The 27,477-nt window shown below is 35.0% G+C and overlaps 1 protein-coding gene across 1 annotated transcript in view; it reads left to right on the top strand.

Annotated features, from left to right (window-relative positions):
• Nucleotides 1–27,477, top strand: part of MDGA2 (MAM domain containing glycosylphosphatidylinositol anchor 2) — a 918,782-nt gene that overhangs the window by 848,085 nt on the left and 43,220 nt on the right. The window contains exons 11-14 of the mRNA XM_052646754.1: nucleotides 12,800–12,977; nucleotides 16,833–16,853; nucleotides 24,301–24,456; nucleotides 24,938–25,096. Of these exons, the coding sequence (XP_052502714.1) occupies nucleotides 12,800–12,977; nucleotides 16,833–16,853; nucleotides 24,301–24,456; nucleotides 24,938–25,096 (514 nt within the window). The remainder of the gene's footprint in view (nucleotides 1–12,799; nucleotides 12,978–16,832; nucleotides 16,854–24,300; nucleotides 24,457–24,937; nucleotides 25,097–27,477) is intronic.

Below are 27,477 nucleotides of genomic sequence, written 5' to 3'. Positions count from 1 at the left end.
CTTGTGAAGAAAGACGTTGCTTGAACTGCTTAATTCCAAGGTATCAGGGTAGAAATGCATGATGAATTAAGGTTTAGGTTGAGGTGTCCTTTCACCTGCTGATCTAAGCATGGCAAGAAAATAGACTGTTATTTCCAAACTTGATAGGAAACCAGTTTTTCTACTATAGTGATTTATTACTACCTGCTAAAGAATAATTATTTTTACTGTTATTCATGGTCTCTTGGGTGGTTTTCAGTGTTGTTTTGTTTCAACAGATGGAAGTAAAAACAGCATGGTTGAAGGGATACAGCAGTAACACATGCAAATTTCTTCCTGAGGCAAAGTGAAATACCCTGTCATTTACTAATTTATGTAACAGTTATGAGCGCAGAGCTCAGCACAAACAGAGCATACATTCATTGGAGTCCTGAAATAAAATTCAAAAGCAGAATTTGAATTCTCTTAAACTGTCAGGACTCACAGAATCAAAACCTTTTGTATGCTTAACCTGCCTCCAAAAGAAAGATTCATTATCTTAAGTCTATCACCCATTGCCATGTAATTCAGTTCAACATAATTAGGCATTCCTAAGTGTAAAACTTCTTTATCACTTTTCCAAGGGAATGGAAATAAAGTGCACATTGATTTGAAAAATTTGTGAAGGCAACATATTAATATAAATAATAGGAAAAAATAACAGTGATCAAGATTAAAAGGGTAGCCTTGAAATTGGACAATATTGGGTTCCTATTTCATCTTTTGCTTCTTATCAACCATGTGACCTAGAAAAGTTTATCAGTTCTTTAAATGTCAGTTTCCTTGACTGAGGAAATAAGTATAATAATTCTAACCTCATTGGAGTTTTATAAAAATTAAATGAAAAATAGTGTTTAAAATCTTCAGTAGCTAGTATTTTTTAATTTTCTTAGTAGACAAAATTACTTAAATAATTTAGTTGAGTATGACCAACTGTCATACCGAAGTTCCATAAACTGTAGAAATGAACTGAACATTTAAAGGATCAGCCTTTCTTGTGTCCAGGGGCTGAATCAAAAGGCAAACTATACAGAAGTCATCATTTATACACCCAGCTCCCTGCAGTCAGAACTGGAGGGATCCTGATTTACTACTATTTATACTCAAAGAAAGTATATAATTAAAGAGAATCTTTATGTAAGCTCAATCTTCGTGATTAATTTCTTAATGCCTATGTAAAGAACACCATGGTTGTCAAGTTTGTTCCTAGAATTTTAGATATAATATTGAAATATGAATATACTGTATTTACATTTTTATAATTAAAAATGAGTGTTGTATTATACTCTTTAAAAGGAACTTATAGTCCATTTTTAACAGACTCGTCACTTGTGTCTTTTACAATTTTACTTATTTCTTCATTTTTTTTTAATTTTGGCTATGCTGGGTCTTCGTTGCTGTGTGGGGCTTTTCTCTAGTTTCAGCAAATGGGGGCTACTGCAACTCTAGTTGCAGTATGCGGGGTTCTCATCACAGTGACTTCTCTTGTTGCAGAGTCCAGGCTGTAGGGCACACAGGCTTCAGTAGTTGTCATGTGTGCACAGAAGTTATGGCTCCCAGGCCCTAGAGCACCGGCTAGTTGTGGTGCGTGGGCTTTGTTGCTCCACGGCATATGGGATCTTCCCAGATCAGAGATCAAACTCATGTCTCCTGCATTGGCAGGTGGATTCTTTACTACTGAGCCACCAGGGAAATCCCACTTGTGTCTTTAGAATTGATGTTTCTCATAATGGGACCACTTCACCACAGGTAGAGTTATGATAGTCTGACCAGGACCAAAGTGACAATTTTGCTGAACTAGAACCACCCATATTAATTTTTTCTACACATTAACACATGTCCTCGTTTAAGTTTAGATTGGCGCTTTTCCATATGTTCAAATTTTGATAAACTTTAAAATATTTTACTATAATCATAGTATAAAGTGCATCATTATCCAAAAAATGTGCAACCATCCGAAAATAGTTTGGGAGATGAAGTATAGTTATTAGGACTTTATATTACTAACTCAAGACAAAAAAACTATTCTTTATAAACTGAAACAAAGATCATTTTAGTATTAAATCAAGATCTTCATCAGTTCAGTTCAGTCACTCAGTCATGTCTGACACTTTGCGAACCCATGAATCGCAGCACGCCAGGCCTCCCTGTCCATCACAAGTTCACTCAGACTCACGTCCATCGAGTCAGTGATGCCATCCAGCCATCTCATCCTTTGTTGTCCCCTTTTCCTCCTGCCCCAATCCCTCCCAGCGTCAGAGTCTTTTCCAATGAGTCAACTCTTCACATAAGGTGGCCAAAGTACTGGAGTTTCAGCTTTAGCATCAGTCCTTCCAAAGAAGGGCCCAGGGCTGATCTCCTTCAGAATGGACTGGTTGGATCTCCTTGCAGTCCAAGGGCCTCTCACGAGTCTTCTCCAACACCACAGTTCAAAAGCATCAATTCATTGGTGCTCAGCTTGCTTCACAGTCCAACCCTCACATCCATACATGACCACTGAAAAAACCATAGCTTTGACTAGACAGACCTTTGTTGGCAAAGTGATGTCTCTGCTTTTCAATATGCTATCTAGGTTGGTCATAACTGTTCTTCCAAGGAGTAAGCATCTTTTAATTTCATGGCTGCAGTCACGATCTGCAGTGATTTTGGAGCCCCCCAAAATAAAGTCTGACACTGTTTCCACTATTTCCCCATCTATTTCCCATGAAGTGATGGGACCAGATGCCATGATCTTCGTTTTCTGAATGTTGAGCTTTAAGGCAACTTTTTTGCTCTCCTCTTTCACTCTCATCAAGAGGCTTTTTAGCTCCTCTTCACTTTCTGCCATAAGGGTGGTATCATCTGCATATTTGAGGTTACTGATTTCTTGATTTCTCCCGGAAATCTTGATTCCAGTTTGTGCTTCTTCCAGCCCAGGGTTTCTCATGATGTACTCTACGTATAAGTTAAATAAGCAGGGTGACAACATACAGCCTTGACGTAAACGTTTCCCGATTTGGAACCAGTCTGTTGTTCCATGTCCAGTTCTAACTGTTGCTTCCTAACCTGCATATAGGTTTCTCAAGAGTCAGGTCAGGTGGTCTGGTATTCCCATCTCTTTCAGAATTTTCCATAGTTTATTGTGATCCACACAGTCAAAGGCTTATATGTCCTATTAAATATCAGAACTTTTAAATTCTATCAAATTATGAGTTTAAACTGCATTTTCTGCTATATAGTTTACATTAATGCCTACAATTCACCATTAAAGTATTACTAACTTCATAAAACAGTAAAAAATTATCTCATATTCATATAATAAGATACACATATTCTTCAGTGTTAAGAAAAAAACTTTTTTTCCCCTGAAGCATTACCTAAATTGTGTTAACAGTTACCTTTCAAATGCCATGTATGTTACAAAAGATCTAAAATGTTCATTCAAGGGGCAGGAAAAAAAGACTAGTAAGAATCATTTGAAATTCAATTCATTCTATATGTCTTCTGAGGTACCATATTTAGTATTTTCTCTTTGTTTATAATGTTTTATTTTTATCAGATATTTTTATCTGGGAAACAATAACTATGTATTTAATAGAATAAGTGGAAATATAATAATAAATCTGAAGTTAATTATTTACCTACTACTTTGAATTTTTTGTGGTTAAATTAAATAACAAAATACAAAGAATATCCTAGTACATAGCAATCACTCAATAAACATTATTTAAAATATTCTCATGTAACTCTTCCATTATAAAGTCACATTGAGAATGTAAAGTCACACTAATAAATATGTACTAAGCATTTGTTGTTGTTTAGTTGCTAGGTTGTGTCCAAATCTTTTGAGACCCAGTGGACTGTAACCTGCCAGTCCATGAGATGTCCTCAGCAAGAATACTGGAGTGGGTTACCAATTCCATCTACAAGGGATCTTCCTGTCCCAGGGATGAAACCTGCATCTCCTGCATTGCAGGCAGATTCTTTACCTCTGAGCCACCAGGGAGGCCCACTAAACACTTAAGACTGTGTAAAATTCTAGTCTTTACTCAATGTTTACCTACTACAGAAACATTTGGTTCAGTTCAGTCGCTCAGTTGTGTCCAACTCTTTGTGACCCCAAGGTCTGCAGCATGCCAGGCCTCCCTGTCCATCACCAACTCCCAGAATTACTCAAACTCATGTCCATTGAGTCCATGATGCCATCCAACTGTCTCATCCTCTGTTGTTCCCTTCTCCACCCACCTTCAAGCTTTCCCAGCATCAGGGTCTTTTCCAGTGAGTCTGTTCTTCACATCAGGTGGCCAAAGGATTGGAGTTTCAGCTTCAGCAATGAATAATCAGAACTGATTTCCTTTAGGATGGACTGGTTTAATCTCCTTGCTGTCCAAGGGACTCTCAAGAGTCTTCTCCAAAGCCCCTGTTCAAAAGCTTCAATTCTTCGGTGCTCAGCTTTCTTTCTAGTCCAACTTTCGCCGCATACATGACTACTGGAAAACTATACCTTTGACCAGATGGACCTTTCTTGGCAAAGTAATGTCTCTGCTTTTTAATAAGCTGTCTAGGTTGGTCATGCAAGTGTCATTTAAATTTCATGGCTGCAAGTCACCATATGCAGTGATTTTGAGCCAAAAAAAAGTAAAATCTGTCACTGTTTCCATCGTTTCCCCAACTATTTGCCACAAAGTGATGGGACCAGATGCCATGATCTTCGTTTTTTGAATGTTGAGTTTTAAGCCAATTTTTTCACTCTCCTCTTTCACTTTCATCAAGAGGCTCTTTAATTCTTCACTTTCTGCCATAAGCATGATGTCATCTGCATATCTGAGGTAATTGATATTTCTCCCAGCACTCTTGATTCCAGCTTGTGCTTCATCCAGTCCAGCATTTCTCATGATGTACTCTGCATATAAGATAAATAAGTAGGGTGACAATATATAGCCTTGTCATACTCCTTTTCCAATTTGGAATCTGAGTCTGTTGTCCCATGTCCAGTTCTAACTGTTGCTTCTTGACCTGCATACAGATTTCTCAGGAGACAGGTCAGGTAGTCTGGTATTACCATCTCTTGAAGAATCGTCCACAGTTTGTTGCAATCCACACAAAGGCTTTGGCATAGTCAATAAACCAGAAGTAGATGTTTTTCTGGAACTCTCTTGCTTTTTCAATGAAGCAACGGATGTTGGCAATCTGATCTCTGGTTCCTCTGCCTTTTCTAAATCCAGCTTGAACATCTGGAAGCGTTCAGCATCACAGTTCACATACTGGTGAAGCCTGGTTTGGAGAATTTTGAGCATTACTTTGCTTTTTTAATATCATTTATTTATTTGCTTTTGGCTATGTTGTGTCTTCATTGCTGCATGGGCTTTTCTCTAGTTGCAGTGAGTGGGGGCTACTCTCTACTTGTGTGTGCAGGCTTCTTCTCATTATGGCGGCTTCTTTTGTCATGGACCAGGGGCTCTAGGGCATGCGGGCTTCAATAGTTGCAGCATGTGAGCTCAGTAGTTGTGGCTTCCAGGCTTTAGAGCACAGGCTCAGTAGTTGTAGCACATGGCCTTAGTTACTCTGTGACATGCAGAATCTTCCTGGACGAAAGATTGAATTTGTGTCTCCTCCATTGGCAGGTAAATTCTTTACCACTGAGCCACCAAGGAAGCACAGCGTTCAATTTTTTAGGGTGCTAAACTCCTTTTATCTTATAAAGAAAACTCCTTTTATCCAAAGTTCTGTTCTAATATTTGTCATCATTTTTCTAGAACTGTGTTTTTAACTTCAAGCCATGTTGTTGTTTAGTTGCTAAGTCATATCTGACTCTTTGCGACCCCTGGACTGAAGCATTTCAGGCCTCCCTGTCCTTCACTATCTCATGAAGTTTGCTCAAATTCATGTCCATTGAGTCAGAGATGCTATGTAGACATCTTATCCTCTGCTGACCTCTTCTCCTTTTGCCTTCAATCTGTCCCAGCATCAAGGTCTTTTCCATTGTGTCAGGTCTTCGCATCAGGTGGCCAAAGTATTGGAGTTTCAGCTTCAGCATCAGTCCTTCTAATGAATGTTCAGGACTGATTTCCTTTAGGATTGACTGGTTTGATCTCCTCGCTGTCCAAGGGACTGTCAAGAGTCTTCTCCAGCATCACACTTCAAAAGCATCAATTCTTTTGTGCTCAGCCTTCTTTATGGTCCAGCTCTCACATCTGTACATGACTACTGGAAAATCCATAGCTTTGACTATATGGACCTTTGTCAGCAAAGTGATGTCTCTGCTTTTTAATATGCTGTCTAGTTTTGTCATAGCTTTCCTTCCAAGGAGCAAGTGTCTTTTAATTTCATGGCTGCAGTCACCATCTGCAGTGATTTTGGAGCCCCCCAAAATAAAGTCTGTCACTGTTTCCATTGTTTCCCCTCTATTTGCCATGAAGTGATGGGGCTGGATGCCATAATCTTAGTTTTTTCTGAATGTTGAGCTTTGAGCCATGGCACACAATATATTTAGGAAATATTAGACTCCAGTCTTTTTCTACTTCTATTTCTTCCATTTTTAGGATCACTGGGCAATCCTATTTCATTAGGTTGTCACTGAAGACTTTGTTCTATGTACCTAATATTTAGTTCTCAATTTTTAAATCATCCTTGAAAAATATTTACAAGGCCTTTCATCTATGTACCATGATGTTTGCCAAAGACTTCTTGTATATCCACTTTGTACCCCTCTGTCTGACAGCAGAGGCTTACCAAGGTAGGCAAGGACAGAAAACTTCATGAAAGACAGATTCACTGAAGCTGTATACCCACTACATGCTGTCTTTACCTGAGGGTTTTTGTTTTGTTTTTTAATTAGGTAACTATTCTGATAAATATAAATTAGACAAACTACAGGGAATAAGTTTCAAAACATTTAAAGCTAAATGCAGATTGATATTCATATACCATGTAAATTTAAAATATTGATTACAAAAGATAATTGGGAATTTGACATATTAACAAATGCACTTTTTATCTTGTAATTCTCTTTTATCTGCTACCCTTTCATTATTTAAAATCGCAACAAAGGAGGGTGAGGTTTATAGTCCAAGTATATGAACACAAACCCATAAACGCACACCAGTACAAAATTAAAAAGATAGTGAATGAGATTTGAATAGACTTTATAAAACCTAAGGAAATCTGGTAGCTTCAAAAGCCTAGACTTTAAATGAAACAAGAGGTCATAAAAGTGAGCTGGAGGTGGTTGAATGAGGAAAGGCACTGAGTTTCAGAATAAAAGTATAGGAAGACATTCCAGAGCAAATATATAAAGTCCTCAGGTATGAGGAATATTTTAGTAAAATTAAAAGAACAATAACATAAGTCCTAGAATTTTCCTGAGAAAGGTAACTACAACCCACTTGAATAAGAAAGAAATGGGCTCACTTTCCCACAGGTAGCTCCGGAAGACTACAGGAATTGCCTTGAGGCTTTGGATTTTCCCGGAGGGAGCCCTTGCGTATGGTAGTAGCATAGACTGAATCTGATTTGCAGAGACTAGGGTCTGGTAAGTATTTTGCTTTACTGTGTTATAGGTGAGACAGGATTCCCCAAAGCCCTGAAAAAGGGCAGAGATGGTGCTTTTAGACCAAAAGAATTATGATTTGTCTAAGAAAGATGCGGATTTAATAGAAATATTAACCATAGGCCAAGGCAGTTGCAAAAACTAAGGATGCTAGTACCAACCAAAAAGAAAGATCCAATGAATTTGACTGAATCGAGAGAGTATCAGAAGGAAACAGTAATCCAAGCAACACTTGTCCCCTGCACCAGCAGGCCAAGGGCACTTAAGCTCGGGTATGGGCTTCCCCTGCCTTTGCCCCATCTAAGTACTTCTCTAGGTGATAACCACTACACAGAGTGATTGGATTAAGAGTATCAAGTTCAAACCCTGAACATGTTGAGTTTAACTTGGATTGGCAAGAATTTCCAGATCATGTGTATGTTTCAGTTTACAGACCTTAGCATTCAGAAAAATTATGGCTCATTTCATCTTCAAATAGTGAAAAAGGTCCTCTAAATTATGTGAAATGAACATATCTGCTAGGAAAAGAAGTTACACAATTTAAAAAAAAAAATTGAAATGATAACTACTTTACATATTGCTTTCATATCAACATGCTCATGGGTATGCTCTGGAACTGTCAACTCTGGTTATGGTTTGGGTCCTATGTTCTCTGGGGGTTTTGTGGTATTACCTCCAAACAGTGGGCTAATGTTGTATTTTCTTTTGTGTATATGCATTTAGTTTTCTATTTTTACATTTTGCACAGTTCACTGAGATATGATATGAAGTGTTTAATTGCTTATTCCTCAACTGCTGAAATATATACTTTCATTATATCTTTAAGTTAAAGGTTTAGAATCAAAGTTATTGCTTTTTTAATATATATATGAAGTTATGAAGAGTTTTAATAAATAACAGCATCAATGTATCTGCCAACTAAAATTACTTGAGTAGAGCATCTCATTATAGAAACAGAATATCTACAATTTCCTTTTGAGATCTGTTATAAATATTGAGTGATATTAAACATAGTTAACATCCAGAAAAGTATACTTGATTAAATTTGTATGACTTTAGATAATAAAACAATGTTAAAATTCTGTGGGTTTAAACTACTTTTATCATCTAAAATAATAGTACATTGCTCTTAGTTCATACATAATAATTAAAGTCCAAAGACAAGGAAAGAAATTTTCATTTATATTATATTATTTTATAGAACTGTTAGTCTCCAAAACAGATAGGAACTTTGTAATGTCTAGTATCAGCTATGCAGAAGTAAATTACTTTCTCTTGAATTAGGTTTTATGTACATTTTTACCAGTGTTTGTAAATATAGTGACTGTATGCAGTTATCACTAAGTTAGATTTCCTGCTCCACTCAGTGGGTCAGTTGAATATACACTGTGTACTGGAATTTAATCTTGTCACGTCATTATGTAGTTAATGATCAGACACTATAGGCAAAAAAAAAAAATAAGAAGAAGAAGAAGAAATTGTTCCTGGTTTATATTCTATGTGAAAAAAAGTACTATTAATTGCGTTATAACTAAATATATAAAAATGCTGGTGAAAACAAGGGAGTAATACATTCTGGGGAAGCAAAGGAGAAGATGATGCTAGATAAAGTAATTTTGGGTGTAACCAAATTTTGTAGCTGCTACTCTCCAGACAATCTTAGGAGAGCTACAGAAACTTCCTTCTGCCTCAGTTTCATCAATTTGTATAATAGGGCTGGTATTAGTTCCTGCTTACTAGGGGTTGTGCTAGACTGAATACAGTAGATATAATACAGTTAACATGGTGCCTGGCAGATGCATAGTATATGGACACACACTATGCAGATACATACAAATTAATGTAGCAGGGTGTTTTTGTTGTTTATTATCTGATCTGACATCACAAGTTAGACAGTAATCAGTATAGAAGTATAGAAGAAACCACTAGCATTAATACTGTGGTCTAGCCTGTCTGTGGAGAAGGAAATGGCAACCTGTTCCAGTATTCTTGCCTGGAAAATCCTATGGACAGAAGAGTTGATGGGCTACAGTCCATGGAGTTGCACGAGTTGGATGGGTTAGCGACAAAACCTCTAGCCCTGCTGAGCTGCGCCAAATACAGATCCTGGATCACCTGCTTCCAAATTACCCTGTAAAGGAGAAGGTGATGTTTTAAAAGTTATGTATTTCTAAACTCACCAAAAAATTATGTTTCTAAACTTCACAGAAGCAAAATACTTACTGGTAGCTAAGCCTTGGAATTTTTGGTTTTTAATCACGATTGTCCCATGACTCTCATGCTTGCCTAAAAGTGAGAACCATTATACAGAGTATTAACCACACCAGATACAAAACTCCAGAGACTATCAACATTCTGAACTCATGAAAAGGAAAAGCTGCACAGAAGTGGATGAGTAGCCACAGATGTAGATGAGGGAAGCTGTTGATACAAGGAAACAGTCTTAAAATTCAAGGGAGATAAAGCTTTAAGATAACTCATGGTTGCCTGTTTCTAACTCTTATTCTGAAATTCTCTCTTTGAAAAATAAAGAAATATTTCAGGCATAGGCAAAATAATGTAAGTATTTTATATACCTGCTACCAACCTAAAAAATTTAAAATCACCTGAGTGTTTTGCTAGCCCCTCACAATTTCAAATTCGCTTCTTGATGCTCTCCTATCCCACATGGCCAAGTATTTACTATTTTCTGCATTTCTTTATACTTGAATATATGTCTATGCATCCCTTTTAAAAGTACATATTTTGAACTTAAATTTTATAAAACATCTGCTTTAAAGCTGATTTTACCTGAATATTACTTTTGTTAAATCCATCTATGATGATGTATTGTGGCTTAGGTTCATTTTTCATGCTCTATATTGAATTATGCTTTATTAAAAGCTTACAATTTGATTATCCTATCTCCTACTGATGTTTAGATAATTCTGTTTTCTATGCCTTAAATATTTCTGTTTCCTGTGTATACAAGTTTATCTGTTCTCATTGTAATAGTGTTTTTATTGCCAAATTGCTCTCCATACTTCTACCAATTTACATACTCAAGACTATATTTAGAAGAGACTATATTAGAAGAGAGCTTTCTGTAGATCTCTTGATTTTTTGCGTAATATGTGCAGAGGCACTGTCTTTTTATTCCAGTCTATCTTTTCAAGGTTATTTTCATAGCAAACATCCTTAGAATATAGAGACCTCCTGTGGAGCAGAAGGAAAGCTCATTTAATGTCTAGTATAATGAATATAAAGTCTCCCTCTTGGGCAGTGGTTGGACAGATTTGGGTACTTACTGTCACTTATAAAAGACTTAAGTCTTTTTAGCTCAGGATCCCAGAGATGTGATACAAACAGAAGGTATGTGCAAGATCCAACTCGTCACTCCTTCATCACCGTGGGGGAATAGGGAGACAAAGGGAACTGGTTTGAAAGTAGAGCTTATGCTGTCTTCTGTGTTGTGAATCCTTTTCTCCGTCCCAGTAGTCAGAATTCTTCTGCAGATGGCCCATGATACTATTGCAGGCTAACTTGTTTGCTTGTAAATAGACTAATATCTTACCCATCCACCCTCCCCTGCTCCAGATTCTTGACAGGTATAAATATTCTTTGTTTTGTGTTAACAACAAACCTTAATGTTATTTTGTTTATAAGCTTCTGTTTTTATGGGAAATAATATTGTGGTTTTAATTTTCACTTCCTTGATTCACAATGAGGTTAAGACTTTTCTGTAATTCGTTATTTGGGCTTTCTCATTTATGAAATACCTGTTCCTATTAGACTCTTTGCTATTGAATTATTTTTCTTATTTTGTTATAGGGGGTTTTAATACATTCTGGTTAACTGTATTTGTTCTAAATATCTTTTTCAAACCTCTGCCTTTATTTTACCTGTTTATTGGGGAGCACTGATGAGATAAAATATTTATGTTAAAATTTTAAATTTAATGTTAATTTCAATTTTAAGATTGACTATCAGTCTTTTCTTTGTGCTTTTCTATTCTGCTTAAGAATATAACACCTTGTGTGAGATCATAATCACATTCTTCTGTGTTTTTCTAAAGATTTAACTTTTATCTTTTAAATTTAAGTACTTGATTTTTCTGAGACTATTCTTTCTAAGATATGTGATAGGGATCACATTTATGTATTTTTTTATATACCCAAGCAATTGAGTGGTATAAATTTTCATGTCTTCTACGTGAACAATTCCCCACACAAATTAATATATGGGCTTTCTGTTTAATTTCATTCTTTTGTTTGTCATTTGTCTAATCTTGTGCTAATAGCATGTACTTGAGATTTTCAATTCTAGAAATATAGCAGGCTAGGCTATATAATTAACAGTAACCCACCCTCAGAAAACAAGAAAATAAACAAATATATGAAAATATATCTATATGTGTGTGTGTGTATATATATATATATATATATATATATATATATATATATATGTTATTTTCCACCCCCCACCGCCCCCCCGCCCCAGTGGCTTAGCAGTAAAGAATCTGTCTGCCAATACAGGGGACACAGGTCTAATCCTTGGGATAGGAAGATCCCCTGGAAAAAAAATGGCAACTCACCCCAGTATTCTTGTCTGGGAAATCCCATGGACAGAGGAGCCTGGCAGGTTATAGTCCATGCAGTCCCAAAGCATCAGACATGAGTTAGTGAATAAACAACAATGATATATACATATTAACATATATAGTATATATATTGCTTTTGCCTTCAGTTGTTAACCAACCCAGACAAACTTGAACTTTGATTCTTATAGTTTGGCAGTGGTAAGGAATGAAAACCCAAGTCCTATCCAAAGCAAGTGTTTCCCAAATGACACTAGGTGTAAAGAACCCACTTTCAACACAGGAGATATAAGAGACACAGGTTTAATCCCTGGGTTAGGAAGATCCCCTGGAGGAGGGCATGGCAACCCATTCCAGTATTCCTGATTGGAGAATCCCATGGACAGAGGAGCCTGCTGGGCAACAGTCCATAGTGTCACAAAGAGTTGGACATGACTGAAGCAACTTAGCATCCAAAAAAAGAGACCATCTTCATTTTAATCTGTGACACCAAAGGGTTTGATATTTAAAGTAAAAGTGAACCATACTGTTGAATGTCAGAAATAAAGGTACATCTTTAATGAAATATAACTTTGTCCTAGGCCCTAAAGAATCTCTAGCAATAGTATTCTTAACCACATGATCAACACACAGTCAAAATTATCAGAAACATTATTATATAATTCTTTTAATTTCAGGCTGGACAGCAGCGATGGTGGGAACAAGAGATTAAAATAAATGGAAATATCCAAAAGGGAGAATTAATTACATATAACTTGACTGAGCTAATAAAACCAGAGGCTTATGAAGTCCGACTGACTCCTCTCACCAAATTTGGTGAAGGAGATTCAACAATTCGTGTCATCAAATATAGTGGTAAGTAGCTTTTTGTTTAAAAAACTTTATTTATATACTAAACTAACTAGAAAGTTGTAACTATCTACCAAATTTAGACACAAACTAAAATTTAACACACTGACTTTCTGGGCCATTAGCCAAGTGAGAAAAAAATCCCGTAATACTTAATCATTATAAATTGTACTATTTAGTTTTGAATATAGAGGTATAGACAAATGCTTAATTAACTCTGAACCTCAGAGATAATGTCATGAATGTCTTATTATTTTCTATGTCATAGTTATGAGGCAGTATGTATACATTTTTTACAAATTCTTAATGATTTTAAAGTTTATATCATTAAGAAGTTAGGAAACGTGATTGAATTTTTAAGTTTTTTTCATTTTTTGGAGTAGTTTTAAATTCACATTAAATTGAGTAGGAAGTGCAGTGTTCCCATGTATGCCCTCTCCCTGTTACAGCTTTCCCTACAATTTACATCTTACATTAGTGTGGCACATTGTTAACAATTGATTAACGAATATTGTACATTATTAAAGTCAATAGTTTATATAAGGAATTAGTCTTTATGTTACACAGTTTTGCATTTTCCAGAATGTTGGGTTGGAATCATGCAACATATAACCTTTCCAAACTGATTTACTGTATTTAGCAATATACATTTAAAGCTTTTACATATATTTGTGTAGCTTGATAGCTCATTATTCTTTATTGTCAAGTAATATCCCATTGCATAGGTGCACCACTGTTTGTTTAACCATTCACTTATTGAACAACATCTTAGTTGATTTTTTTCATCATTTTTTTTCCTTTAGAATACTAAATTTAATGTGTATGTTTTAGCGATGATTTTCCTTTATAAATGATATACATTTACTATTTCTTTACTATTTAAATGTCCTCCTTAAACAAACATAGAAAATAGTGTAAAACTGTGACAAAGTTGATCAAAACCTTTATAATAGTTCAAATAGGAATAATGTTGATTGATATGATATTATTGTTCATATATACCTGACAGATTAATATTTTATCATTTGGAATTTATATGCATTTTTCAGCTGAAATTTATAGTGTTCAAAGCCTAGCTCTAAAATCATCAATGTATTTTGCAAGGTTGTGTATGTTTTGTTACCTCAGTGGAATATTTTTCTTTTTGATTAAGGCTTGAGTTTAAAAGATAATAGAATGAGGGTTTTTGCAGCTGAAGTTTTCCATTCTGTTTAGCATTAAGTATATTTTCCTACTGACGGGGGCAACAGTGAATACTGTCAAAGTAAAAAATAAAGTGAAATTATTAAAACCTCACTGGAGTTATAAAATTACCTGTATTTGCTCTCATCAGTCAGAGTACACATTGGGCATGACAAATTCAATTTTCATTAAAAAATGAAATATAGAATATATAGTAGAATAGTCATACAAGATCAAGGAATATAAAAACATTAGAATCACTGCATATATTTTCTTGAATATGACTCTTTTTAAAATGTACATTTTTATCTTAATGATATAAATATTAGAGCAGAATAGCTATTGTTATTCTGTAATCACTTTCATGATTCCATCCAACAAACAACTACATTATATCTTAGTATAATTGTCTAAAGTTTTAGCATCAAATATTTTTATAAAATATGAATTACTCCTTCTAATATTTATGCTCCCTCTCCTCCAAGATGTAAAACTGCAAACTACGTAATATGGAGGGCACTGGAAACCGTAATTAATACTCATTCTTTTAAAGGTGAAGATATTAAGACCCAGAAAGTTTCAGTGTCCTGTCGCCTTAAACAACTATATGACATGACTAACTAATGAAAACTAGAGATCACTCCTAAATGACAGAAATCTTTACCTATTTGCTCAGTTTATAGGAATCATTAGAACTTGTCTTACAGAGATATAGAAAAAAATCTTCAGAAATTCAATTTAATTTTTATTGAAAACTCTGATGTAACAAACAGAAATGAAAAATAAATCTGGAAAATCAGTACTGTGTTTAGTTCCAACTTTTTTTAACTATCTTTATAACTTGTCATGCTTATTAAAATCTTAAACATTTTAATTAAAATTTGCTTTTATATACTATGGATTTGGGTAAAGTATACTTTAGTGTGTGTAAGCATACATTGTATATATAGGCATCCTTAAGAAATTCAACATGCTATTGATAGTTTTAAAGAAGAAAAGTAGACTCACTGCAATATTTCAAATTAGAATGGCAAATTTTTACAAGATTAATCCTGATGTTTGCAGTGAATTTGCTGACTAAAATATTTTAGAAGTCTCAAAATTCGGTCTGGTCACAGGTTACATGTAGCTGTGACATTGCTTAGAACTAAATTATAATTCAAAGATGTTTACTTCTTTCAAAAACCATATATAAAATCAAAAGTTATATTATCCTAATTATAAAATAATTTTAATTTCAATAATTAATTTTCAAATTAAAACATACTGATACCTTGAGGCTTTCCAGCTGGCACTAGTGGTAAAAAGTCCACCTGCAATGCAAGGGACATAATGAGATGCAGGTTTGATAACTGGGTGTGGAAGATCACCTGGAGAAGGGCCTGGCAACCCACTCCAGTATCCTTGCCTGGAGAATCATATGGACAGAGACTGGTGGGATATGGTCCATAAGATTGCAAAGAGCTGGACATGACTGAAGCAACTTAACATGCATGCACCGTGCAAGAAAGGGGTTATTTTTGTTTGTTTTTCAGTGGAACTAATAAATGTATAGTCCCTTCTCTATGTTATTCATTTCATAATTTGCAATGGGGCAAGTACAAGTAGAACAGCTAAAATAATGGGAATACTCTGTCTTCTTGATGTAGAAATAGTAAAAAGTAATTTGTTGATAAACTAATCACTTTGTTAAAATTGATCTCAGTATATTAAATGTAAAAATTTTATATGAAGATGCTTTGTGCATGTGTGTGCATTTATGACATTCATTTTGTATTTTACTGCTATGTCCAAGTTTAACAAAAGTGCTTAATGGCAAACACTAGGAACCAGCAACAAAATAGACAATCTTCTGGAGGTTAGATTAGCAACCCATTTTAATCTTAGGAGACTGCAATAATGCTTTCTTTCATCCAGAATGAAATTTTCTCTCAGAGTGATAAATGCTTAATCGATATATACAGATACCATTTTGTCTCTTAGGTTAGATATAGTTTTGTTTTGCTTCAGTAATAGTTAAAGTATGCATTTCTTTTCAGGTAGAAATCAATTGGCACTGTAAACACAATTAGTTTTTTGAGATAAATATTTCTTCTTGAGATAAATATTGCAAATATGCAAATGCATTACCTATCATTTGAAAACTGTGTGTGTGTGTGTGTGTGTGTGTGAAAGTAATTAAAACAGCATTAAAGTAGCTATTTGTTTTGGCTCACACACAATAACATGATATGAAGATTGCTTTATTTTCATATATACCATATATTTTAAACAGAAGTAGATAATAGCAAAAAAAAACTAAAGTGTGTTCTCTGTTAGATAATTGCATTCATTCTTAAAACATCAAAAGTATAGCTTGTCAGCCTCAGTTTTGATTACTTGGTTTTGTTTAGCACTGGTTAAGATAACAAAAATCAGCTACTCTATACCTTGGGAAATGAACAAATCCCGTGAGCCGTTTAGTATTGATAATTTGGGTACTTTGAGGCTGTTATTGCTGAGTTCCAAAGTAGATTCTATTCAGTCTTCAAAAACAAAATAGATTGCAGATATAATTCTCTCTGGCCACAGTGGGGAAGATCATTAAGTTTTAGTTAGGCACTTATGAGATGCTGATTAGTCTTTTATTTATAAAAGGCATTTAAGCCATGCTAACATTATTTTTCACTTTTCTTGTAGCTCCTGTTAATCCTCATTTGAGTAAGTATATTTTCACTTTAAAAATGGCACTATATTTGACAATTTATACAAATAAAAAATGCATAAACATACAAAGGTTGTTTATCAATTGCTCATATTTGGGTTGACATAGACTGTCTTAGAAATAGTAAAACCGGCGTTAATTGTAAACTTTGAATCCTACGGGCATAAAGACAAATAATTTAATATAGATTATTGACTTTTCCTAAATATCCAGCCATTTCTCCAACATGCTTAACAACTGTTATTTGTGTAACGGTGGTTTATTTATTCCTTTTGTGGTATTGTATATTATTTGTATTGCTATTATTTATTTCTTTAATTTTTACCATTTGATTTCTATATTCAACTCATGAAATATCATATTCACTTAGAAAGTTGGTATTTTAATGGTTCAATCAAGATTTTTCACTAATCACTATTCCATATTCCAATCTTATATGAAGAAAAAGTAATATGATCACCATCCTCTTAATAATATTTCATTTTAAAATTAAGAATCAATTTTTGTCCCTTATTTTGTGTCTAGCAAGATATTGTTCTGGTCTAACATAAAAAGAAGAGCCATCTTTGTACTCTTACTCCTATCCATTCAACATTCTTAATTTCCTATCCTTAGTGAAGAAAATGTCCAAATCTGTTTTTGCATTTTACTGTATTCTCTTTTCTGTTTTGGCCTTTAACTGATTATATAACAAAGGCCAAATTACATAACCTCTATTCGTGCTGTGTTTCCTCCCAAAGATCCTCTTTTACTCTGCTTTTGCATAACCAAACACTAATACTGAATATTTTTATAGACCTTTATTGTTCACATCTTGCTTCAATGCATAAAAGTTCATTTAATCACCTCAATGACCTTTTAATGCAGCTATTATTATCAGCTCTTTGAGGGTCATTTTTCTTATAATGTTTAGCACAAATGCTTCTTCCTCCACTAATTACTCCCTCATTTTGATTTTCAATTACAATTTATCTTCATCTATGTAGAAGTTATTTTTTATTTTCTCATATCCTCCAGTAAACTGTAAGATACTTAAGAACTAAATCCGTTTCTAGTTTCTCTCTATATTTCACTCTTTGTGTCTATAATGGCATCTCATGTTTAGCAGGTGTCCAATGATCATTTGTTAAAAGAACAAATACATGACAGTTTCAAGATGAATTAATGGCATAAATAAAATTCTCCCTGGCTTCTACTCAGGGTACTATTGCTAATTAATTACTATATTGACTATAATTCCTTTGAAGGTAAGTTCTCTGACTGCACTTTCAGTGGAAATGTTTAAAAATAGTTATCATAGAAAGATTAAAAGTAATTACAGGGGCAAGTTGACAAGTATTTCAATTCAAGGAAAGAATTTTGAACAGTCTATCTACTGAACAAAATGCATGCATATTTATAGACAGGAAGTGATTGTTAACTGATTACCTCAGTCCAATATAATGAGCACCATTATTTTATGGCAGCTGAGAAAATCTTACAGAAGAGATAATATCAACGCTGGATCCTGAAAGTTTATTAGAGTTCCCTCGGGTAAAGAAGGTGAAGAAAGGCTCGCCTGTCATTGAAAAGGGATCATGTTCACATACATAGTAACTGGACAAAGCTCCATTTGTCTGGTGTACAATGTTCAGAAGTTATTTAAGCCAGAAATGTGCCCTAAATATGGACAATATTTATTAGAGTTTGCATGCTTCCTTTAAAACTTGTGTCCTTCAGGTCACAGTTATCGACTTCTCTTCTTCAGCAAGGACTTCACATGTGTGAAATGGAAATCCAAATGATGCATTGGATTTTCTATTTTTAAAGTAATTTCCAGCATAACATTCTATACCAAAATTTCCATTGGTTGTGTACCTTTTGAATTTTTTTAATGATAGTCAATATGGTAGAATATGAGAGTTGTTTAGAAAAAAGAAATGAGTAAATATTACCTAATGATTTCTCTGTTATCAAAACAAAGTAATTATTTTTATATTTTTGACAGTCAAATGCGTTTTTTCTTATTAATTGATTTTTTTAAACCTTCATTACTACCTCCAGGTCCCAAACACAGATAACAGTACTTTATCAAAGTCATTCGTTATGGATTCGGGTCTTCAATACACTAGCTATGCATTATTCAGTAAGAAAAGAAAATAGGCCAATGTGTATAAGAAGGTCATGTTTTATTTTAGATTTTTGCTAAGGAAAGTTAATTTTTCATTCCCTAAGACTACTTTTACCTACTTTCCTTAAATTCTACAATATTTTAAATTTTGTCGTTTATTTTCAAGGTATAACCTACACATGATAAAATTTACCATATTTTGTGTACACTTCTGAAAGAAGAGTTGACCAGTTTAAACAGTCATGTAACCGTCACCACAATGTTTCATTACCCCTAAAATTTGTTTGTGTTGCTTTGTAGTTCAGGTTCCTTGTACCTCAGCCTCTGGCAAACTTGTTTTATGTCACTATTCTTTTGCTATCATTTTAACTAGCTACAACTTACTTAGTATTTATTCTCCACGATTTACTAAAAGGTACCTTCCCAGTAATGATATTGTTAATGCAATTGAAGTGAAAAAGAAAATGAAGCAGTTCAAGGGAAAATAATCTGTGAAAACACTGTAATTAAAACCATTATGCAGGACAAAGGCTAACAGAGTTTTGCGAAGAAAACACTGATCATAGTAAACACCCTCGTTCAACAACAAAAGAGATGACTTTACACATGGACATCCCCAGATGGTCAATACCAAAATCAAATTGATTATATTCTTGCAGCCAAAAATGGAGAAGCTCTATACAGTCAGATAGAACAAGACCTGAAGTTCCCTGTGGCTCAGATCATCACCTCCTCATTGCAAAGTTCAGGCTTAAATTGAAGAATGTAAGGAAAACCACCAAGCCTGTTAGGTATGACCTAAATCAAACCCCTTATGATTATACAGTGGAGGTAACAAATAGATTCAAGGGCTTATATCTGATAGACAGAGTGCCTGAAGAACTATGAACAGAGGTTTGTAACATTGTATAGGAGTAGATGACTAAAACCAACCCTTAGAAAAAGAAATGCAAGAAGGCAAGGTGATTATCTTGCCTTACAAATTATGAGGCCTTACAAATAGCTGAGAAAAGAAGAGAGGCAAAAGGCAAAGGAGAAAGGGAAAGATATACCCAGCTGAATGCAGAATGTCAGAGAATAGCAAGGAGAGATAAAAAAGCCTTCTTCAATGAGCAATGCAAAGAAATAGAGGAAAACACTGAAAAGGGAATGACTAGAGACCTCTTCAAGAAAACTGCAGATATCAAGGGAACATTTCATGCAAGGATGGGCACAATAAAGGAAAGAAATGTTATGGATCTAACAGAAGCAGAAGAAACTGAAAAGAGGTGGCAAGAATACACAGGAGAACTGTACAAAAAAGGTCTTAATGACTCAGATAACCACGATGGTGTGATCACTCACCTAGTGATCCTGGAGCCAGACATCCTGGAGGGTGAAGTCAAATAGGCCATAGGAAGCACTACCACAGACCAAGCTAATTAAGGTGATGAAATTCCAGCTGAACTATTTAAAATCCTAAAAGATGATGTAAAAGTGTTGCACTTGATATGCCAGCACATGTGGAAATTCAGCAGTAGCCACAGGACTGGAAAAGGTCAGTTTTCATTCAAATCCCTAAGAAGAGCAATGCTGAACAATGTTCAAACTACCATAAAATTGCACTCATTTCACTTGCTAGAAAAATAATGCTCAAAATCCTTCAAGCAAGGCTTCAACAGTACATGAACCGAGAACTTCCAGGTGTACAAACTGGATTTAGAAAAGGCAGAGGAATCAGAGATCAAATTGTCAACATCTGCTGGATCATAGAATAAAGCAAGGGAATTTCAGAAAAACATCTACATCTGTTTTATTTACTACATGAAAACCTTTGTGTGGATCACAACAAACTGGAAAATTCTTGAAGAGATGGAAATAGACCATTTTAACTGGCTCCTGAAAAACCTGTATGTAGGACAAGAAGCAACAGTTAGAACTGTACATGGAACAGCAGACTGGTTCAAAATTGGGAAAGGAGTACGTCAAGGCTGTGTATTGTCATATTGCTTATCTTAACTTACATGCAGAATACATGCGAAATGCCAGGCTGGATGACTCACAAGCTGGGATTGTGAGAAAGAAATATCAATAACCGCAGGTATGCATATGATACCACGTAATGGTGGAAAGCAAAGAGGAACCAAAGAACCCCCTAATGGAGTAATAGATGAGAGTGAGAAAGTTAACTTAAAACTCAACATTCAAAAAATGAAAGTCATGGCATCCAGTCCCATTACTTCATGGCAAACAGATGGGGGAAAAGTGGAAGCAGTGAAAGATTTTATCTCCCTGGGCTCCAAAATCACTGTGGATGGTGACTGCAGTCATGAAAATAAAAGATTCTTGCTTCTTGAAGCTGAAGCTCCAGGACTTTGGCCACCTTATGGGAAGAAATGACTCTTTGGAAAAGACCCTGATGCTTTGAAAGACTGAAGGCAGAAGGAGAAAGGGACAGCAGAGAATGAGATGGTTGAATGGCATCACCTACTCAATGGACATGTGTTTGAGCAAACTCAGAGAGATAGTGAAGGACAGGGAAGCCTGGAATGCTGCAGTTAATGGGGTCGCAAAGAGCCAGATATGACTTAATGAATGAACAACAGCAACAATACAAACATTAAGTATTTCTATTATAATTCTAAGTTATTTCTTAAAATGAAGAAAATGTTGCCAAATCTTTCTTCTTATATATTATTTATAATTGATAAGTGACTTATCCATCATTAACTCTTAAACTACTATTTAGCAACATTTCTTCCAAAAAAGATCATTTGATAATAAAATTTTTTAAATGCTTTGAATTTATGTTGGCTTACGTATAAAATGGTAGTGTATTTGAAATTCTATTTAATATAATAAAATGATTTCAAGAATATATTTAAATATATATTACATTTAATATGATAATAATTGTGATATGAGACCTCATATGTTGGCAATAAATCAAGTTACTCTTAAATGCCCTTTTGCATTTTATTGATTTACATAGTCTTTAAATCAACTTATTTATCCTAAATATCCACTTCCAAAATATTTATATAGAGTAAGTCCGTGCAATTTTGTCACAGTCTTGTTTTTCATTAGCCTCAAAAAATTTATGTTTTAAATTTAATTGAGGAGGTCTTTCTATTCAGAAGGCTCTTTTTTAAAAAATCTTTTGATTGACATTTTTAACTAAAACCAAATATCATTTGTTGTCAAGAGAACCATATTGTCCTCCAGGTTCATCCATGTTATTGCAAATGGCAGGATAATCATTTTCAAGGCTAAATGATATCCTATTGCATATATCTGCCATATATATCTTTACTCATTCATCCATTAATGGAAACTTGGATTAGGACTGTATGAGTCCATGGGGTCGCAGAGAGTCAGACATGACTGAACAACTTTCAAATAATACCATTTTTCAAATAATACTATTTTGCAAATAATACTGCAATGAACATGGAGAGCACATATCTCTTTGAGGTACTCATTTCATTTTCTTTGGATGTGTGTTCTTAAGAGATATTACTGGACAATATGGTGGTTCTGTCTTTAGATTTTTTACGGAAACTTCATACTGTTTTTCATAATAGCTGTACCAATTTATATTCCAACCAATAGTATACAAGTTTTTTGTGGTTCCATAAGAGTTTTAGGAACTTTATTTTTTCTATTTCTGTTTAAAAAAAAATGCCACAGGTATTTTCAGAGAGGATGCATTGACTCTAAGGATCACCTTGGGTAGTAAAGATATTTTAACTGTACTAATTCTTCCAATCCAAGAATGTAAGATGTCTTTCCATTTATTTGTGTCTTCTTTAATTTCTGTCATCAATGTGTTATAGTTTTCAATGTATAAGTCTTTCATATATTTTGCTAAGTTTATTCTTAAATATTTTATTCTTCTTGATGCTACTGAAAATGAGATAATTTTATTAATTCCCTTTTCTGACATTTCATTTTTAGTGGATAGAGACACAGATTAATTCAGGAGCATGGTTCCAACTTCAAGGGGACACTCCCAAGAATATCTCATAAATTTAACCCATTGCAGGGGGAAAATATGGGAGTCTTTATTATTTAGATGTCTATAATTTTATGAATTGAAGGGAATCTGTACTCAGTTTTGACTTCAGTATTTACTAGCTGAAATTAGCCAAAACTTTCTTTTCTGTGAACCTCATGAGTTAGTATTTCTGTATTTTTATAGAGTTCTTAAAGTTTGAGTGAAATAATGCAAGCTTTTTTATTGTTTTCAGTTAAGGATATTAGTTACTCCTGTGTTTCAAGCAGGGCCCATTCCAGTAAGAAAACCCTTTAATCCCTAGAAACATTACTACCATTCTCTGAACTTGTTGTTTGGTCTGAGCTCAGCATGTGGCTGGCATCCAAGAAATCCCCGTCCTTCCACAGGTTCTTCATAAAATCTCTTCATTACTTTGAAGTGAAGCCACTCAGTCATCTCCAAATCTTTGCGACCCCATGGATTATAGCCTACAAGGCTCCTCTGTCCATGGAATTTTCCAGGCAAGAGTACTGGAATGGGTTGCCATTTCCTTCTCCAGGGGATCTTCCCAAGCCAGGGATCAAACCAGGGTTTCCCACATTGCAGGCAGATGCTTTATTGTCCAAGCTGCTTCCCCTGTGGCTCAGCTTGTAAAGAATCTGCCTGCAATGCAGGAGACCTGGGTTCGATCCCTGGGTTGGGAAGATCCCCTGGAATATTCTGGCCTAGAGAATTCCACAGACAGTCCACGGGTTGCAAAGAGTCAGGCACAACTGAGCGACTTTCATTACTTTACTTCTAGTGAATTTTAAGCATCTGGCAAATCCACATTCAAATAAAGTATAAAAGATAACTACTTTTTAAAAATAATTTGCCAGTATCTTTCCTTAAGTAAGCCTCCATTTGTGCAAATGAGTATGCGTGACAGCATCTGCAGACGTGGTGTGAAATACTGTAGGCTCCAGGTAGACAGCTTTAAAGTGCCATCAGGTAGTTAAATTAAGACCGTTTTCTAGTTGTTCTGTTTGGATTGTTCCTATACTTGAAGAAGGAAAGTTAGGAAATTCTTCAGCCATAATTCAAGCAGGCAGCACATTCTTTAATTTCAATTATTTGGATATTTCAGAGGAAAACGGTTTGGGTTTAAATTGTTAAATAAGAGGCTGATTTACATATCAAGATTATTTTTCATTTCCATTAAAATTGAAGTAGCTTTTAATTGTCATATTGTACATTATTTTGGCTATGGTGCCATTATTGCAACTTTGCATTATTATTGCTGTATGTTTTAAATTTTTCTTAGACTATTGCAATGTTTGTATTAATTTAACTTATTGTAATTAAAATTTGCCAACAGGAGAATTTCACTGTGGATTTGAAGATGGTAACATTTGTTTGTTCACCCAAGATGATACAGATAATTTTGACTGGACAAAACAAAGTACTGCAACAAGAAATACAAAATATACTCCAAACACTGGACCTAATGCTGATCGTAGTGGCTCCAAAGAAGGTATGAGGGTATGAAATGGTGTGTTCACATCAATCATACTCCAGCCTTGGATTTAAAAAATGCTATTATGCTAAATGTGAAATGCAAGGGAATGTTTAGCTATAGGTTTAAATATTTTGGAACAAAACATGAAATTTTTTATTTACCATATCAAGTATTCAGTTATTTACAAAGTTTGTAATCATTAATTTTCCCTGAGAACTTACTGACCTGTATAAAGAGATTAGGAAATTTTTTTGACAATTCAAGTCTAAAATTCCAGTTTTGCCTCATTTTTATACATTTTTAAAAATTTATTTTTAATTATGTATATTATTTATTTTTATATTGTGTTTGCATATATAGATTTTTATAAATAAAATGCAGACTCTCCTATTAATTTTACTATTAATATATACAAAAATTCTAACCTTTCACTGATTTTAAATTTCATGTCACCTACTAATAATTTGCCTACACATTTTATTTTGTCTTTTCAAAGGTTTTTACATGTACATTGAGACATCTCGACCCAGACTGGAAGGAGAAAAGGCTCGACTTCTCAGCCCTGTTTTCAGCATAGCTCCCAAAAACCCTTATGGACCCACGAACACTGCATATTGTTTCAGCTTCTTTTATCACATGTATGGACAACATATAGGTGAGATGGCAAAAGTTACTGTTTCTTCTAAAGTAAATCATAACTTGGAACAAAAAGGTTCACAAACACATAGGATAAAGACAATTTTAGTCAAAGAATATCATAATTAAATTTTTAATGGCTCACCTGCACATTGACAATAAGATGCAAAGAATGTTACCCCATCATGTTCTAATTTCCCAAATTTAGATTAGAATTTGAAATTTTGGGGCATTACCTACCTCCTCTGGAATCCTAATTTAGGCCAACCTAAATTAGGTTAAATTCTTCATGAGATCTTCTTGGGACTCAATACCAGCATAATTTGCACTGTTTCTTTCCAAAGAAATGTGCTTGGATAATGACTCAATGTATATTCAATTCAGTTCAGTTCAGTCACTCAGTCGTGTCTGACTCTTTGCAACCCCATGAATCGCAGCACACCAGGCCTCCCTGTCCATCACCATCTCCCGGAGTTCACTCAGACTCACATTCACCGAGTCCGTGATGCCATCCAGCCATCTCATCCTCTGTCGTCCCCTTCTCCTAGTGCCCCCAATCCCTCCCAGCATCAGAGTCTTTTCCAATGAGTCAACTCTTCGCATGAGGTGGCCAAAGTCCTGGAGCTTCAGCTTTAGCATCATTCCTTCCAAAGAAATCCCAGGGTTGATCTCCTTCAGAATGGACTGGTTGGATCTCCTTGCAGCCCAAGGGACTCTCACGAGTCTTCTCCAACACCACAGTTCAAAAGCATCAATTCTTCAGCGCTGAGCTTTCTTCACAGTCCAACTCTCACATCCATACATGACCACAGGAAAAACCATAGCCTTGACTAGACGGACCTTAGTTGGCAAAGTAATGTCTTTGCTTTTGAATATACTATCTAGGTTGGTCATAACTTTTCTTCCAAGGAGTAAGCATCTTTTAATTTCATGGCTGCAGGCACCATCTGCAGTGATTTTGGAGCCACCAAAAATAAAGCCTGACACTGTTTCCACTGTTTCCCCATCTATTTCCCATGAAGTGATGGGACTGGATGCCATGATCTTCGTTTTCTGAATGTTGAGCTTTAAGCCAACTTTTTTGCTCTCCTCTTTCACTTTCATCAAGAGGCTTTTTAGCTCCTCTTCACTTTCTGCCATAAGGGTGGTGTCAGCTGCATATCTGAGGTTTTTGAGATTTCTCCCGGCAATCTTGATCCCAGCTTGTGTTTCTTCCAGTCCAGCTTTTCTCATGACGTACTCTGCAGAGAAGTTAAATAAGCAGGGTGACAATATACAGCCTTGATGTACTCCTTTTCCTATTTGGAACCAGTCTGTTGTTCCATGTCCAGTTCTAACTGTTGCTTCCTGACCTGCATACAGATTTCTCAAGAGGCAGGTTAGGTGGTCTGGTATTCCCATCTCTTTCAGAATTTTCCACAGTTTATTGTGATCCACACAGTCAAAGGCTTTGGCATAGTCAATAAAGCAGAAATAGATGTTTTTTCTGGAACTCTCTTGCTTTTTCCATGATCCAGCGGATGTTGGCAACTTGATCTCTGGAACCGTGAAAAGAAGGGTTGCCATGTTTGGAAGACAAGTGCTTTTAGCAATATCTACCCATTTGAAATACTGGTGTGATAGCTTCTTGTTTGTAAAGTGTGCCTAACATACCTAGTAGGATTTAAGAATATCCTTGATCCTGAAAAACATACAAAGATGAAGACACAGTTCCTTCCCTTAGAGATCCTAAGGTAACAGAGGCTAAGATGAGTAATTACACAATCATGCTAGCCAGAATACCAAATAACCTCAAGAAAAAACCTAATAAACTTGTTAAGAGTAGGGAGATAGGGAACAGAAGGAGTTCATACAGATCTACAATTCTTTATGTGTAATTATAAAATCAAAACAACTGAACACAAACTGTTTTAAATTTAATTATTTGGCAACCACTTTCTAGCCTGATCTGCATATGTTAGAATCTATGGCCTGAACTGATATAAACCCATGTGTAGTCTTTATTTATCCAAATGAATATGACATATGTACTATTTTCAGCAAAAATATTATTGTGTTTAATTGTGGGATTCTGTTTTAGTTCTTAAGAGCTAAAGAACTAAACTTTAAGAACTAAAACAGATTATATATTATATAAGACATACAGTCTTAACTATAAAATAAGATAAAATTCTGAATGGTGATGCATATCTAGCTCTACAGAGCTTGGCACAGGACTGTGGATCTTTATCTGTTTGGAGGATAAGGCAGTGCTTGGGACAAAGGGAAACGTTTCTCTATGAAAGAAGGGCGCATTTTCAATAGTCAGAGATAAGCATAGAGAAGATTGTTGTTCAGTTGCTCAGTTGTGTCCAACTCTTTGCAACCCCATGGAGAGCAGTGCACCAGGCTTCCCTGTCC

Source organism: Budorcas taxicolor, chromosome 10, assembly GCF_023091745.1.
Source record: "Budorcas taxicolor isolate Tak-1 chromosome 10, Takin1.1, whole genome shotgun sequence".
Taxonomy (NCBI): Eukaryota; Metazoa; Chordata; class Mammalia; order Artiodactyla; family Bovidae; genus Budorcas; species Budorcas taxicolor.
This window is presented reverse-complemented; position numbering and strand designations above follow the sequence as displayed.